This window comes from Equus przewalskii, chromosome X (assembly GCF_037783145.1).
Source record: "Equus przewalskii isolate Varuska chromosome X, EquPr2, whole genome shotgun sequence".
Lineage (NCBI taxonomy): Eukaryota > Metazoa > Chordata > Mammalia > Perissodactyla > Equidae > Equus > Equus przewalskii.
Genome location: NC_091863.1, coordinates 11,515,306 through 11,532,660, shown reverse-complemented (window position 1 = coordinate 11,532,660; position 17,355 = coordinate 11,515,306). Strand labels below are relative to the sequence as shown.

The 17,355-nt window shown below is 40.3% G+C and overlaps 1 protein-coding gene across 4 annotated transcripts in view; it reads left to right on the top strand.

Annotated features, from left to right (window-relative positions):
- PIR (pirin) overlaps positions 1-17,355 on the top strand; it is a 92,576-nt gene that overhangs the window by 57,106 nt on the left and 18,115 nt on the right. For all 4 annotated transcript variants that reach the window (XM_070603746.1, XM_070603744.1, XM_070603747.1 and 1 more), the window contains one exon: positions 11,673-11,717. In XM_070603746.1, the coding sequence (XP_070459847.1) occupies positions 11,673-11,717 (45 nt within the window). The remainder of the gene's footprint in view (positions 1-11,672; positions 11,718-17,355) is intronic.

Genomic DNA, 17,355 nt, shown 5'->3' with positions numbered 1-17,355 from the left:
TAAGTCCAAAGAATAATTAGAAAACTTCCAAGTATTTAAGACTAATTTTATTTTTTAAAAATGGCTGCACCTCAGGTCATTAGGCATCCTCCCACCCGTTATTTTCTTCTTTGGTTTTTTCATTCTGGCTATTTTTAAGTACAGAAAAAAATTTTAAATTAATTCACTTTAACATATGCCTCCCTTTACACATAACTTTTCTAACAATAAGTGTGAAAACACATATGCTTGCACTTTTAGTGCAGTGCTTTTTTTACGTTTGAGTTTGCCTCCCTCTGATCCCTTTCCCTCCCTTATGCACCCATAGCAATGCCCTCCCTCTGTCCCAGATCCAGGATGAATCCCAGTTATATCCTTGAAGTAGACCTTGCTGTATTTTCTCCATACTCACTTTTCTGCACTGACATCTATGTGCATGTAAATATACACATATACAGGGTTATTTTGTCATTGTTTTACTAAAACAGAATCATATTAGAAATACACTTTTGCCTCTTGCTTTTTTGACTGAGCAATATCTCCTGGAACTCCCTCCCCATCTACTTGTCTTGTTCTCTTTGATGGCGGCATTCTGTGCCTTGGGTTGTCTACAATGCATTTAGCTATTTCCTGTCATCAAGCACTGCCTTTGTTCCTAGTGCTTGCCTACTGCACACTGGTCGGCAGTGCACATCCTTGTATACATGTCCTTCCATATGGGGACTTATTTTGATGTGACGGGTTTCTAGGATGGTCACAAAGTATATGCAAGTTTCATTTTAAAAGGCATTGTCAGATTGCAGTCCAAAAAGACAGTTCACGCTTTCCGTCAGCAGTGTATGAGAGTACCAGTTTCTCCATGTCCCCACCAATGCTGTCTATGGTTCCTGTTACTGTTTGCTCTATGCTTAGCCACCATCCTGTATTGCCTTGTGAGAGAATGTATATCTGCCGGTTTACAAAGCTGTACTTTTATAATATTTTGTCACTATGAGTTTTAGACCTGAGATTGGTTTTCAAAAGCATTTTTGGACGGATACAAAAGCAAGTAGCTTAGAAATGCATGTTTATCATTGAGTCACTGTGAAGCCACTTGAAACAGGTTTTATAAACCCAGCTGTGAAGCAGAAGAACCAATCTTTTCCAATATGTCACTTCCAGTTATAGTCTGTTCTCTCTCTCTCTCTCTCTTTCCTTCTCTTATACACACACACACATATGCACACTCACTCTCTCATCCATGCTTGCGTTGCGTTGGGTGACCAATCCAAAGTTTTAGCCTTCCCTGTCCAGTGCTAGAGAAACAATTAATTTAAGTATGACAAAGGACTTATTATTCACGGATTTGATAGTTCTGGCTGCCTGTCATCAGACATATTGACTGGTAAAATTACGTGTATAAATTTTATTTTCAAGTTAAGGTCACCCTTTGTCTATTTTTTTATACCACCTTTCCAGGTCCAATTCCATTATAAAATCCAAGAACTGTCTAAATTCACTTTATTTAAGTGCTTTGCTGCAGCAAATATTCCTTGAACTGTGTGGGTTATTGGCTGGGTCCTGGGCATGTTTTGTTTATAATACTTTGATTGTTTTGTTACGGTAAAGGGATTTGACATGGATGTCTGGGTTATGTTTGGCTTTTGGCATAAGCTTTGCAATCTAACTAATTTACTGTTGACTTTGTTGTATCATTACCAAACTAAAGGGTTAGAAATAGAGGCAGACACTGCTACCATCCCATTGATGATACCAGGAAATGCATCTTTTCCAAGGGACTTCCAGTTAAGGGAGACTGGAAACATTCTCATGAACCAGAATAGGTTTTATCTGAACTTATTCCCATAAATAGTATTGGGATCGATTTTTACCATCTCTTTATTTCCTTCGGGCAAGGCATGTTTCTGTGGAGTTGTGCTAATCTTGCAGAAAACAGATGTTTCATGCAGTGATGATTTGGAAGGCAGCTGATATCAGGAATTGAGCTGGACGGTGCATCACTTACAAAGAATCCGATTTATTGAGTCTCTGACAGTACCAGATGCCTTTCACATCGGCCACACATTTTTCATGTTAGCTCTTGGCTAAAGGAAGTAGTTGTTGTTTTGCAGTGACTTTTGCCATCTCTTGCAAAGCAACCTGATTTTCCCTGCTGTAAGCTGATATACAGATAACACTGTTTGTTATCATTCATTGAGAAGGACATAAATCTGTATTTCTAGGAAAATATCAATCTTTTCCAAGAAACTTGTGCCTTCTGGTCCTCATGTCCCTTTTGTCTTCTGACTGACTGCATCCCAGTTTGGCCCTCAACAGCCACTCTGTTTATTTTTCCATCTTCCTTCACAGCATCTCTCCTACTAGGTATTTAAAAGCATGATCTGGAATGTTAAAAATGAAGGATTGTTATGGTATGGGAAAATGTAATGTTGTTAAGCCTTTTTTGCTTCCCTCAACTTTTAACTTTTCTTTACAGTATATGTACATCAATCAACAAAATTTCTTTAGAGAACATATAGCCTACTCCTCTCTGGTAAGCAGAATAGTGGCCCCACAAAGATGTCCACGCCCTAATCACTGGAACCTGTGACTATGTCACCATACATGGTAAAGAGGAGGTTGCAGATGTGATTAAGTTAACCATCTGGAGATGGGGAAAGTGCCCTGAATAATCCAGGTGGGCCCAGTATAAGCACAAGGAGCTGTAGAAATGAAAAAGGAGACAGGAGTCAGAGAATATGAGATGTGACAATAGAAGCAGAGCTCACAGTGATGTAATTGCTGGTTTTGAGAATGGAAGGTGACCACAAGGCAAGAAATAAGAGCAGCCCCTAGAATCTGGAAAAGTCAGGGAAACGAATTCTCCCCTAGAGCCCCCAGAAGAAATGCTACCCTGCCTACATCTTGATTTCAGACACTGGAGACTCATTTTTGGACTTCTACCTTCCAGAACTGTGAGATAATAAATTTCGGTGTTTTAAGCCACCAAGTTTGTGGTAATTTGTTACAGCAGCAATAAGAAGCTAATACACCCTCTTAAACATCACTAATATATTTTTGCCTCCGTGTTTACCTTCCAGGGGAATAAAAAGGAAAGGAGCCACATCAATTATATCTCAATAAAGCTGGAGGAAAAAAGAAATAAATGCTTTATAACACTTTTTGAAAAAATAGATTTTAATCCCTGCATACAGTAGCTACTCAGTAAGTCACATTAGGATATATTTAAATAAATCTTATTATATTAGTTATCTATATTGCTGCATAACAAATTACCCCAAAACTTAGTGGCTTAAAACATTGGTTAGCTTACAGTGTCTCACAGTTTATCTGTGTCCTCTGGCTCAGGAACTCTTGCAAGGCTGCAATCGAGGTGTCAGCTGGGGCTGCAGTCATCCCTGGGCTCCCTTGAGAAGGATGCACTTCCAAGCTCACACCCATGTGGTTGTTGGCAACATTCAGTTTCTCAAGAGTTCTTGCCTGAAGTCCGCTGTCAGTTCCTTGCCACGTGGGAGTCTCTGTAGGGTGGCTTACAACATGGCCACTGGCTTCATCAGAGCCAACAAGTGAGTGAGCAAAAGAGGATCAGCAAGATGGAAGCCAGAATCTCTATGTGACCTAATCTCAAAAGTGACATCCCACCACTTTTGCCTTATTCTGCTGGTTAGAACCAAGTCACTAGGTGCAGCCCATACTCAGAGAAGAAAGGCTGTACAGGGCATGAATACCACGAGACAGAGGGAGTCTCAGAGTCGACTTGCCAAGCTTATGATCTTGGTTCAAAGTGCCACACATTTTTCCATATGGTCAATGAGTCAAAAATGAAGTAGTGACTTTTTTCTCTTGCCTGTGATTTTCTTTATTTCTGGAGAATACATGGTGAGTTCTCCTTAGAGTTCCTGCCTAAATGTCTTTTCATAGTCATTATCTACTTTTTAAAGGAGAATGCCCCAAACATGAATGATTCACGTGGAATTTTAGATTTTCAGGTGTTCTCATAGAGAAAGCAAAAGCTGGTTTTGTTTACTACACAGAATACATGATTTAATTCATGGGTAGTTTTTGCAAAGCTTTCTAATGTACTAATGTACTACTTACCAGTAGTACATTAGAATATTCAATCATGATTCCCCTCATACTTAGAATATACCCGTAACAGTTATGGATATTAATCAGTAAGTCTTCAGAGCAGTGATGAACATGAACCAGAGCTTGAAATATAAAATTATCCAGTGGGAAGCTTCATGTCATTTTCCTTTGGGTGGGTTGTCTGTCTTTTTCATATTGATTTGTAGGAGCTCTTTATATATTCTGCATTGTCAGTTATTTGTGTTGCAGATATCTTCTCCCTTTTTCCTTGTTTTTCACTCTTCTGTACTATTATATTTCCCTACATTTTAATAAATAAAAGCTCCTTAATTCTATCAGTCTGTTCCTTAATGGTTGGTGCTTGCTGTAGCTTCTTTAATAATCTTTCCCTAATCCAAGATCATGAGAATGTTCTGTTGGAGATGCTTTCTTGTTTTGCCTTTCATATTGATTTATCTACACCTGGAATTGCTTTTCTTGTGTGGTGAGGTACAATTGCATTTTTTAAAATTTGGTTTTGAAAAAGATAGAAAAAATGGCGAAAATCCATGATGGGAAATATCGTGAACATTTTTGGAAGCTCACACTTCACTGAATCATCCTGTAGTAATAACAATAACCATAGCTAGCATTTATTAAGTGCCTACTGTTTGCCAGAAATGGCTCTAAGAACTTCCTGTGTACTAACACCTGTGAGCCTTATAAGTCCATGAGGTAAGGACTGTGATGATTCCATTGTTCAGATGAGGAAACTGAGATACGAAGAGGTTAAGTAACTTATTCAAGGTCAACTAGCTAGTGAGTGTTGAGGCTGAGCTTCTAACCCACACAGTCTGATTTTCACTGTGACTCTTAACCACTAAGTATCAGGCACAACAATGGACCTTTCGTGACGAATACCCTGTTGGTAGTGCCTTGGGAGTCTTGGGAAAGAAACCCAGGGTTTTGCAGATAGGTTAAAAAAAAATGACTGTTTTTGAAAATTTTTTAATGAATAATCTCACCAGTTTGAAAATTGTATTATTTTGTCCTAATATATCATCTTTAATAGAGAACAGATGAAATTGCTGGTCAATGTAAGGTAAGAAACTATTCTAAGAATTTAAACACATTTTGATTTTGACAAGGATGTATTTTTTTTCATATTTTACAGGTACTACTTAAAAATCTTTTTCTGTTACAAAGAGCCAGGTGTCTAAATATGCCCTCCAATAATCTTAGGGGTGTTTATAACACTCTCTACTTATTTCAAGTTTCTATTGTTTTCTGAACCTTTATTTAATCCTTAAAGCTCTGTATGTTTTAGTTCTTAATTGTCTATAAACTTGGCTTCAATCTAAGTTCAAGTGCCTAAAATACAGTCATGCACCATATAAGGACGTTTTGGTTAATGATAGACCACATATACCATGGTGCTCACGTAAGCTTAGTACCGTATAGCCTAGGTGTGTAGTAAGCCATACCATCTAGGTTTGTGTAAGTGCACTCTATGATGTTTGCACGATGATGAAATCACCTAATAACACAGTTCTCAGCATGCACCCCCATCTTTAAGCAACGCATGACTGTAGATTCTATTTTACAACCCTAAATATAATTTTATGATTATAACTGCCTGTAAGAATTATTTCCTGAATTTTTCTGAGCAGTTAAAAACCAATTGTGAATACTGTATATTTGAAGAGGAGAAAAAGTCTCAAATAAAAGGTGGTTCAAATAAAACCAAGAAATAATAGTAGCATGTATCATTTTAGTTAAAATGATCACATTGAATGTCTTGTTGATGGGAAAACGTCAATGTAGGCTTGGTCTCTAAAGGGCAGGATAAGCTTGTAGGAGATTCTAATATATTTTTTTCTTGCTATTTTATTAGCGAGAAGATAGTCAGCAGAGTTTGTCCTCCAGAGGGCTAGGCTCCATTCTGGACACACAGAAGGCTGCCTTCTGAGAGCGTGCATTCTAAAGAGCTGACATTCCTAATACATTTCTCATTCAAAATGTTAAATTTCGTTTATGTCTTAGTTTTTCTGTTAGCCTCTGATGCAATGAATATTCAGTATTATCAGTGTGGACTGAACCGTTGGGGAAGGTTCTCTTGTAGGTTGTAAGTGTTCTTGTTTAAAATATAGAATCTTTAGAGATGGCTCTTCATGTTATATGCCCGTGGCTTATAAACACAGATCGTAGTATGATCAGACTGGAATGTTTGAAACACATTCTGACTATATTTTACTCTGGAAAGCTAGTTGTCTCAAGTGTCTTTATCTGTGTATCATTCTATGCAATATTGTCGGGCATTTTATTATTGGTGTTACTCACCAAATTTGGTAAAATGGGCATTCTCCTGTTTTCTTTTGATGAAATTCCCACAAGGTTATCTAATAACCTCTCTCTTTTCCAGATTGCAGTGCTACAAAGTTGACACTTCTCTCTTTCTGTTTCTGTTTGGTTATAAGATGGAGCCTAAATGCTTGTTCTTGGCACACTGAGAGCTCTTATAGTGAGCTGTCAGTAGCTGTATGATCAGAAAGCCCACCTTATGTCACCAATTCTAGACTGCAGTGTTTGCTGGGACACAGACAGCATCCTAACTGCCACAAGGTTCTTGACAGGGACAGCAAGGATCCGTTCTCTACATTTTGGGAAACAGAGACCCTGCTGAGCTTTGCTCAGTGCATAGTGCAGTCCACGAGGAGACCAGTTGGCTTGGACTGGAGAGGGGTGCACTGGGGAGCATGAGGTCATCTCTGTGGTGATGACCCTTCTTTGGCCTGGGTCTCAGCTCATCAGAAGCATAGATAGCAGCCACTGCAACCCTGACCTACATAAGGTCTGAGGAGAGTGGAAAGAGAAGGAAGGGGCAGGAAAGGGAACTGACATTTGGTAAATGCCTGCTAAGTACCAGGCATTGTGTAGATAATGTTAAAAACCTGTAACACACACTCATGCCCATGTACATATATATATGTAGGCACAGATATACAGCGCCACTTGACCATCACAACAGCCCTGTGTTATACATATTATTTCCTTGTTTTACAAACCAGGAGACGGGCTCAAAGAGGTTAGGAGTCTGGTCCTAGATCTGCCTGGGGGTCATTTGCTGATTTTTAAACCTGCACTTTTTGCCTGTAACTGTGTGTGTTCGTTTTATTGCTCTTTTATTGTCCCTTAGTTGGTTTGTTTTCCATGGCACCAAAGGCCCCTGTAAGGTTTGCTGCTGCCCTACCCTTCCTCCTTTCCCCGGAGGGGTTGCTGGGTTGGAATTGACTATGGAGGTGGGACAGGCAGAGAAGGAGCGATACTGGAGAAGAAGTGTAGGACCAGACTGAGAAGAGTCTGTCTGCTAGGGTCAGGGCTATAGGCTTGTCCTGGGAGACCAGGGAGCCATTGCCAGGTTTTAAGTGGGGCTTCTAGAAAGGTCACATGTGCTGTGTGTAGAAAATGGATGGGATGCAACCAGTTAGGGGATATTTCTCTCACTTATATGATTTCATCTGTAAAAGAAAAGAGATATAAAATAAATATGGCAACATATATGTTCATTATTTCATCCTTTGTGCTCTTATGAATTAAAAATTTAAAATATTGAAAATAAATACAATCTCTTCTCTAAAGTTGAGAGGGAAGGGATTAACAAACACTTTGGTCTAATGATGAGGAAACATTGGACAAACCCAAACTGAGGGGCATTCTACAAAATAACCGGTCTGTACTTTTAATGAAAGAAAAAGACTGAGGAACTGTTTCAGATGAAAGGAGATTAAACATGACAACTAAATGCAGCATGTCAACCCGGATTAGATCCTGGCCTGGAAATTTTTTTCTTTTTGCCATAAAAGACATTACTGAGACAACTGGCACAATTCGAATATCTATACATAGATAATAGTGTTGTATTAATGGTCATAATTTTTTCATTGATACTGTATCAATTTTATAATTTTCATAAGTACACCATGGTTATATAGGAAAATATCCTTGTGTTTAGGAAATACATACTGAGAATTATTTCAAGGTAAAAGGGTATCATGTCTGCCAGTTTACTCTCAAATATTTCAGAAAAAAAGAATGATATATATTTCTAGAGAGAAGAATTATAAAGCATATGTGACAACATGTTACCTTTTGGAGAATCTGGGTGAATGCTGTATGGTAATTCTCTGTAGTATTTTTGTAACTCTTCTATATGTCTGAAATTATTTCAAAATAAAAATTAGAAAACAATTTGGTGGAATGAGGAGGGAGAGGAGAGGACCAGGTGTGTCTGCCTCCTGTCCTAGGAGGCTAGGCCTCAGGTCGATGGGAGCTGCCCGCCCAAGCTAAGCGCAGGGACATCCAGGGAGGGCTCTTAGGAAGCAGCACCGCTTTGGGGTCTGGCAACCAGTGTGACCCAGAGCTTGGAGAGCGGTTCATTCTCTCCTTGGCCCCATTCCCTGCTCTCCTTCCCTCTCCAAAGCTGACCTTTGTCGGGGACTTGGTGTGTTACCAGACCGTATTTTTCTACTTCCTTTACACATACATGTGTAAGGAGTAGTTGTAAAGTTCATTGAAATAATGAACTCAAAGACTGAGGCAGGAGAAAAATGAGCTGGGTTAAGGCAGGAAATGTAGGCCAAGAAAAGCTCTCACTAGGGACATTTGCAAGAATTGGGAACCTCCCTGGAAATGAGAGCAAATGCCGCAGAAAATGATTTACATATTTAAAAGACAAGTTTTACATTTTTTATGCTTGACTAAAGGAGGTCTGACTTAAATGTCTTGCTGATCAAACCTTCCTACAGGACCAGAAGTAAAATGTGACCCCTAGCCCGACTCATTTTCTTTGTCATTGCCCCAGGGAAGGGAAGAACTTCCCAGCTGCAAAGAGCCAGTAGCTTGGAAACCACATTTGTAGAAGAAAGGAAAGTATAGGGTCTGTCACCTCCTGAGCGGGGGTGGGGGGGGGTATCAATTCCTGGGGCAGGACGCAAAAGTGGGAGGAGAGGTGGGGGAAGCTAGAAAGATGAGAAGCACCTGAAAATCTCACAAGAGAGCTCTTTGCTGATGCAATTCTGCTCTTAGCAGAGAAGGAATTCTAATAACATATGATGGTTCTTAAACATATAGTAGGCATTCACACAGTTTGGCTCTTGTTTTGCTGTAGCTTTAAGAAACAATGCTTAATGGAAATTAGTTAATAGAAGCAAGTGCAGATGGACAACATGTTAAAAAGAAGAAAAAAAGGAAATTGCTCCCTGTTCCTATTCCATTCCCTCTAACCCTCTGTGCCTTCCAACCAGTAATATGAATTGTGTTATTCCTGGTAAAGATGGAATCTATATCCTAATAGAAGACTTTTTCACAGCGCAAAAATAGGTGAATGGACTGAATAAATTGACTTGGCCATTCCTTTAAGCAAATGTTTGATCCTTCTGGATTGTGTGAAAAAGATAAAAATGGAAAGAAAACAGACAGAGGCAATTATGTGTGGATTGGCTCTCTGCTTGGAGGGTGAGTAGGAATGAAGCAAAGGGCATGGAAGAGAAATGAGATTAGAACAGTCAGAATAATCCCAGTTAAAAACCCAGTTGAGCAACTGAGAGCCTTGAGGTTCTGTCGCACTTGGAAACCATTAATTTTTTAATGCCTTGCAACTGTGAAGAGGGGATCGGTTATATAAATTAGGACACGTTCTTACAATGGAATGCTTTGCAGTCTTTCCCAAGGATGAGTTATGTCTCTGTTTTGACATGGAAAGGTGTCCAAAACAGAACATTGAGTTTGTTGTAGTTTTTAAGCAAATTTTACGGCACATAAAAGAAAGAAGAAACTGAAAGCCCAAATACCAAATTGCTAACAATATTTATCTCAGGGTGAGTGTGAAGATTGCAGAAAGTTTTTCAGTTTAGACGACATCACACACTTTTACAGTCTTAAAATATCTTTTAAGTTAATGTGTCTTACTTTTTTGTGATGAGAAAAAATCAGTAAAGACACTTGCACTTTGAAAAAGAAATTTAAACAATTTTTTTAAAAAGCAATGAAGAAAGGGGTTTTGTTGCAGAGTTTTATTATAAATCAGGCTAAGTAGGACTCAGGAAGCTTCCCACCCATTCGAGGGCAGAGAGAGAAGTGCTCTAGTGGAGCAGCCCATCCAGATGGATAAGACAGGGGGAATCGTGGCTGTGAATTGTTAGCGTGGGTTTTCAGCATCCACCACAAACCTCCCTCCCCAAAGTTGCACAGCTTGAAAACCTGGCTGTGCCTTATTCATCTTCATGTCTCCACCCACAGTGCATGCACATGAGTGGCAAATGTTCACTACATGATAGTAGACTGAGCGAGTGGGTCAATAAGGGAGAAAATGTGTAAGTGAGCTATGAGCAAACAGCCTTACTACCAGAGGCCTTAAACTTGTTCTAGTAAAATCTCAGAGGGAAAACTGAAATAGGAGGGTGAAAGAATATCCTTTGGCATCCACCCAAGTGTCTGTTTTTGCCATCTTTCGGATTTTGTTAACCAGACTCAATTTATGTTAAGTTTTCTCAGTTATACCTTTTCTTTTGTACCTCTCTTGCATGTTTCAACTCACCTGCCATCACATCCACATCCCTAGAGTATATTTTGTCCTCCATGATCCTTCCACATCTGCCTTTGTTTTGTTTACTCTGTCACCACGTTGACTCGCACACAGACTCCAGTCTGTGCGCTGCCTTTCTGCCCTGCAGTCCCTTCCCAGATCTTCTCTCTTTTCCATGGAAGGTACACAGAATGATGGTCTAATTCCATTTTGAGCTTGTCATTTCTAGGTTCATGTCTCTCAGTGTCACCACAGCATCTTCTGGGCCATAGGTACAACACATAAATACCCATGAAAATCCAGTGCCGGTGCTGAAAGAACAAACGGCAGGTGGTCCATGGTTCTGAGTTCTTGGCCCCACGGGTCCCAGTAGGAATCTGGTGTATGCTGTGTACCCTCTTCACAGAAAAGTGTACACACTTGAAAAATTGTGTGGACAATCCCAGGGAGTGCACAGGCCATCCGAAGCCCATTTATACCCCAAAGATTATGCATCCCTGCATCCCTGCAACTCATGCTCCATTTTAGGATAGATAAAAAGGAATGAGTTCACTGGGTAAAATGTAACTTAGTAAAGAAAAGCATATTTCTAGCATTCTCTTCACACTTAAAACTACCTAGAGGCACAAGAAACTGAAGATTAGCCACACTGGTGTGTGTGTGTGTCACAGTTGTATTAGCATGATGTTAGAACTGGAAGAAACACTTTATTTGTCAGTACAGCTGTTGGCCTGTAGGTGTATAGCCAAGTGAATTGTACACTCTCTGCTTGGGTGGCTCAAAAACATTTGGGGCCAAGTCATTTAGGTTTATGGGTGTGTATGTGTATGTTTTAAACAGCTCACATTACAGAACTTAAATTTTAAATATGTATCTAAAAGAAAATAAAGGATTTAATCTCCAAATATATCTTTTATATCTGTCATATAAATTTATATATTTGTATTTCATATATAGAGATATTTTTAAAATATATTGTTATGTCTTTGTTCCTTTTGGCATTCTGGACACTAACTTTTTAATGTCACTGGTCCCTTTTCAGGGTGGACAAGCTTCATTTATACCATATCTGGAAATGTGTATATTGGTAAGTGATGAGTATGTTGCCTTGGGTTCAATTGCAGTAAAATTTAAACTACAGAAGAAGAGAAAAGGTAAGATGACACCTCTCATGTACTTGAATACTACGCCACCTCCTGTCCGACACCAGCTGTTTCTACATCCTAGTACGTACTGGTATGCCCAGGGCAGGGCACCTCTCAGGTTCCAGCATGTTCAGTGAGGGAAGAGAATATGAACACCAGTCATGACAGCAGACATTTTACTGTGTGCAGCTGTAAGGTCCAGGCACGATTATGTGGGTTGATACCTTGCTGAGATATTGACAGCCTCCATACTGATCAAGGGATAGAGCTCTAAGGGGAGCAGGAATCTATCTCCTAGGAGGTGGAAGGAGGTGAATTTTCAGTCCCAGGTGCCTCTGAGAAATCTCATTGTTGGTTTTCTCTTATTCCAAGGGTGGTATATGTGTCGCTTGTTGAGTCTAGCCTAGAAGGAATGTTGAGACCCAACCAACTCTAATTTTATAGATGAGGAAAGTAAAGTCTAAAGAAAGTTATTTACCTTGCCAGGATGATGCGTCAGTCCATCTGGGACCAGAACCAAGGTCTCCTCAATCCTACTCCCCACACCCCACCCCATATTCTTTGTATGATGACAAAGCAGGGACCACGCCATCTAACTTGTCTTTTCTAGTCTAAGCCCTTTAGCCAACCCAGCAGGAGAAGAGCCAGGAGTGGCGGGAGAGTGCAGCTTGTAGAGCAGGCTGGCTCCTGCCTGCATCTCCTGCCACCCTCCCCATCCTCCTAGAAGCAGCCTGGGTGCCAGGAAAAGTCTCTCTGTAGGATTGACAGAAAACTGCTGTAGCAGATGCTGTTGGTGCCCTGCCCACACCCCTGGGGCCTTAGCTCCACAGTGCCCATTGACCAACTTCCAACTGCCAGTACTATCTGTGGCTCTTGGCCTGAGGCTTTCTTTGAAACCTGGGAAGGCTGCTCTGCCTGAGTCGGGACAGGAGGAAAGTGCTGGGGAATTCATATTCCCAGAAACTTCCTCACTGCTCAGGTGAGCTAACTCTGAGGCCTGTGTGTGAGGCCTTTTCTTAGAGTTTCCCCATGGGATGTTCATACCCATAATGGGAGTGTACTTGATAACATACCCTTCATCATCTGCCTTTCCTTTCCTAACTTTCCTGATTCCTGGACTGTTGTTTCCTGGGATTGCCTCCCAGATAAACTCCTTGTATGCAAATGTGCCTCTCAGGTTTGGCTTCCAGAAAACCTAAACTACGTGAGCCAGCCTCCCCTCTCTCCCCTGCACCTCATGGACAGTGATGGCGGGGGGGGGGGGCAGGAGGCGGGGAGAGCATTTGACTGCTCCAAGGTGCAGGCCAAAAATCTCGTTCCTGAGACCCTCTGGGGTTGGGTGCTCTCTACCCGCCTCCTGCAGACTAGCCTCCTCAGCAGTGAACTTCCTGGGGCCCTAACATGACCACCTCCTTGGGCAATACACTCCCTGCCCCAGACAGCTGGCTTACTGACAGCATCTGCTCAGGGTTTGAAGGCCACACCTGGAGCTATTTAAAGCATTTTGTGTATTCTCCAAAAGGGGTGTTTGGGGGCCGACCCTGTGGCTGAGTAGTTAAAGTTCCACACACTCCATTTTGGCGGGCTGGGTTCAGGAGTTTGGACCCTAGCGCGGACCTACTCCACTCGTCAGCCATGCTGTGGACGCATCCCACATACAAAATAGAGGAAGAGGGGCTGGCCCCTTGGCCGAGTGGTTAAGTTCGTGCGCTCTGCTGCAGGCAGCCCAGTGTTTCGTTGGTTCGAATCCTGGGCGCGGACATGGCACTGCTCATCAAACCACACTGAGGCAGCATCCCACATGCCACAACTAGAAGGACCCACAACGAAGAATATACAACTATGTACCAGGGGGCTTTGGGGAGAAAAAGGAAAAAAATAAAATCTTTAAAAAAAAATAGAGGAAGACTGGCACAGATGTTAGCTCAGGGCTAATCTTCCTCAAGCAAAAAAGAAAAAAAAAGAGGAAGGTTGGCAACAAATGTTAGCTCAGGGCAAATCTTCCTCACCAAAATAATAATAATAATAATAATAATAATAAAATAAATAAAAAGGGAGTGTTCAGTTGCTTCAAATTATTCTTCTGGAAAATAATGGTAACCAAGCCCATGTATTTTGATTTTATACAGTAGAAATTGGCTTAGTTCCTCTTTCACTGAAAGCATTTCAAGTATGAGTCAGAGGCAAAATTCATTTATTTTAGCATTTGAGAAAGAGTGAAAAAATTTAGTAGTAGTATCTCAAGTCTGTGTGCACACACATTAAACTACATTAACTATCTGGAAGAGATGAAGCATCATTTGTTTTTATGATTTTTGAAAATCTTGAGTATCACGTGGTACTTTATAAAAATGGAAAGTAAAAACCATTTTTATGGAGGTGGCACCCCTGACTTATGATTTTAAGAGAAACAAAATAATCTGCACAAATGAAAAGTCATAAAGCAAGCACATGAATTCTAAGGTGGTAAGGATACCAGAAATGTTTGTGTAGGAGGCAAAACAGGAGCAGCAAACTTCCTGTAAAAGGACAGATAGCAAATGTTTTCATCGTTGGGGGCCGTACAGTTTCAGTTACAATGACTCGTTCCTGCCCTTGTAGGACAAAAGCAGCCACAGGAAATACGTAAGCAACTGGGGTGGCTGTTCCAATAAAGCTTTATTTATGGCCACTGAAATGTGAATTTCATGTATTTTTCATGTGTCATGAAATACTACTCTTGATTTTTTTCAGCCATTTAAAAATGTAAAAACCTTTCTTAACTTGTGGGCTCTAGAAAAGCTCACATTTGATTTTGGTTTAAATGGAGTTGTAGAGAATGAAGGGGAGAAAAATTAACAAAGGATCTTAAAACCTGTTTTAATTAGTAGTTACAGCCTTGTTTCCTGACAGACCTTTAGTCCAAGAATTTAGCAAGTGAAAAGCTCAACAATTTGTGGGATAAGGATGACTTATATAGCCACTTGTTTTTCTCAGGGAGAGGCAGGGTTTTCCTGAGTCATCTCTACTCTCTGGCCTGGTTCCCCCCTCGTGACCATGGGCCACAAGAGCAGAACATCTGGCAGGAAATGGGGTCGCAGTGTGTAGTGCTAGAGTGAACTTGCATCTGTCCAGAGTTAACTGGACCGTGGAGAGAATCCAGTTGGCAGAACTGGCCTCTTGGGACTCTGCTTTAGCCAATGAGTGACAAGCCAGATGACCTCATTAGAATGTTATCTCCTTCCCTTCCTCCTACCCTCCCCCTAATAGAGATGTTAATGAGAAAAACAAAAGGTCAAGAACCAAATCACCAGAGAAAAAGAAATGACAAAGCAGAAATAGCTATTGAATATATACTGACCTATAAAATCTATAGAGAATCCAGAAAATGCTTCCTGACTTTACTGCCTCAATTTTATCTTGCTTATAAAACCAGGGTGGCACCAGCCAGCCACTGATGGCAGGAACTGATAAGCAAGTAATTGTCTTTTTCAAAATGACAAGCACCTCTGCTCTGTTGAAATAGATGTTATAATATATATACTTTGTGTATTGGGCTGGAGTAAATAGATAGCAGTTTGGGTTGAAAAAGTAATCTAGGAGATTCCTTAAAATGGAGATTTAGGAGGACTATTAAACAGTATTAATTGATGCAGGAAGTGCTTAAGAGATGAACATTGGTAGATTTAGTTTGAGTTTAGACAGGTGTAGTTTTGAACATTAGAAAATTCTGGACATTAGCAAGTTGTCTAAGTTAGTCAGGCATTTTAACATTCAAGGTGAGTACGGTGAAGCTGTGTAATTGCCCCCTAATGACACCCTGAAGAAGACAAGGAGTTAAGAGAACTAAAGTGAGATGAGTAGAATTAGCACTTTCTTATTTACAAAAGTATTTATATATTGAGATATTTTGTGCTTTGCCAGATTAATTTTTGATACATTGGGTTTTTTTCAAGCCTTCTAAGCTGACTGTTGGATAGTAGCTTTAAAAATTGTGCAGGGGAGAGAGAGACATCTTTGACAGCGATCTTGTACTGAGGCAACAAGTCCTTTGACCAGCCCTCAGCTAAAATCTGTGCAATGTATGATTTTAAAAAATCAAAAAAAGGTAAAAATTACATGTTCAGAAAACCAATAGATCCCAAGGATACTAGCCCTGAACCCCTTCCCTGAAGCTGAGATGAAAGTGACGTTGAGCGTTAACATGGAGATCAAAAGGGTAGAAGAGTTTAGATTCTGTATCCTTGAAACTTGGGACAGTTTATCAGCTTGGATACCAGTCCCTTAGAAGGACCACTAACAAGTATACTGTTGGGGCTTAGAAAATATATTTAGAAAATCTGAAAATGTCTGTCTGTGGTTATTGAAATGACAGCTAACTGGCTTATATAGGTGGTAAATTGTTTCAAACTTATTTAAATAAGTAATTACTCATGCTTAGTTTGTGCTCAACCATTTGCTTCTGGTTCTGGGTAGTATTAAGAAGTTTGACACAGCCCTGGATCTCAATAAAGGTGAGGAAGCACTAGAAGCCCTCCAAATTGACCTCCACTTACCCAAAATGAATTGGATGAGACAGTGCTCTTCATTGCATGGTGAATACCTTGAGTGGGGTGCCTGAACACCCAGGATGATCATGTGGGGGCCTGGAATTGGCCACCGCAAGATACGTCTCTTTGGCATGAGGATTGTTTGGGGCTGGTTACTTTTAATAAAAGCAACTCCGAGGAGCGGAGTTTGCTTGCCCTTTGTTGGGAAACATTTACATTTGTAAGGGAAATCTCCATCTGTAAAGTTGTCTCCCTCTCTGTACCAGGAAGAGGGGGATAACCTTATTTCTAGAAACTCTTAATCAATGCCAAAGGCAAGGACTTAAATCTGCATTTGTTTACTGTACTTGTGTGGTAGTCTCCCATGATCGACTCCCCCTCCACCCTCAACACCCTCTTTTGTCGTTAGCTGGATATGATATTTAAGGTGGTGGCTTCAGCCATTTTGGCGAGTTGCTCAGCTTGCCTGAGCCTCTCCCATGTATACATGTTATAAAGCTTTGTTTAATTTTCTCCTGCTATTCTGTCTCATGTGAATTTAATTCATTTTCCGGCCAGAAGAACCCAGATAGGGTAGAGGAAATATCTACCTCCCCTACAGTCAGCTCTCTTGGTCTACCTGCCCATTGCTATTCCCTACAACAGAATTGAAGTGGACTTAAAGGCAGTTGTGATTGCTCTCAAATCTGTTTATACCAGTTGCACCAATACTTGTATTATACAATTTAATTAAATAATATGTAAATGAATGATGTAAGTGTGAAAAGAGAGTTGGTATTTCTAGAACAACTAAGTCAAATGCTTTGTAAACATGAGTTGCTAAAGAAAAGCCTTGAATTAGTATGGGAGAAATGAGAATAAAAGATTGATGGGAACTAATAATCTAGAAGGATTTCAGTGGTGCATTATGCATATGCTTTACAAAGAAAGACAGTGCTTCACAATCCTAAGAAAAAAGAACAAAGCAGGAGGCATCTCAATCCCTGACTTCAAAATACACTACAAAGCTATAGTAATCAAAGCATCATGGTATTGTTGGTACAAAAACAGA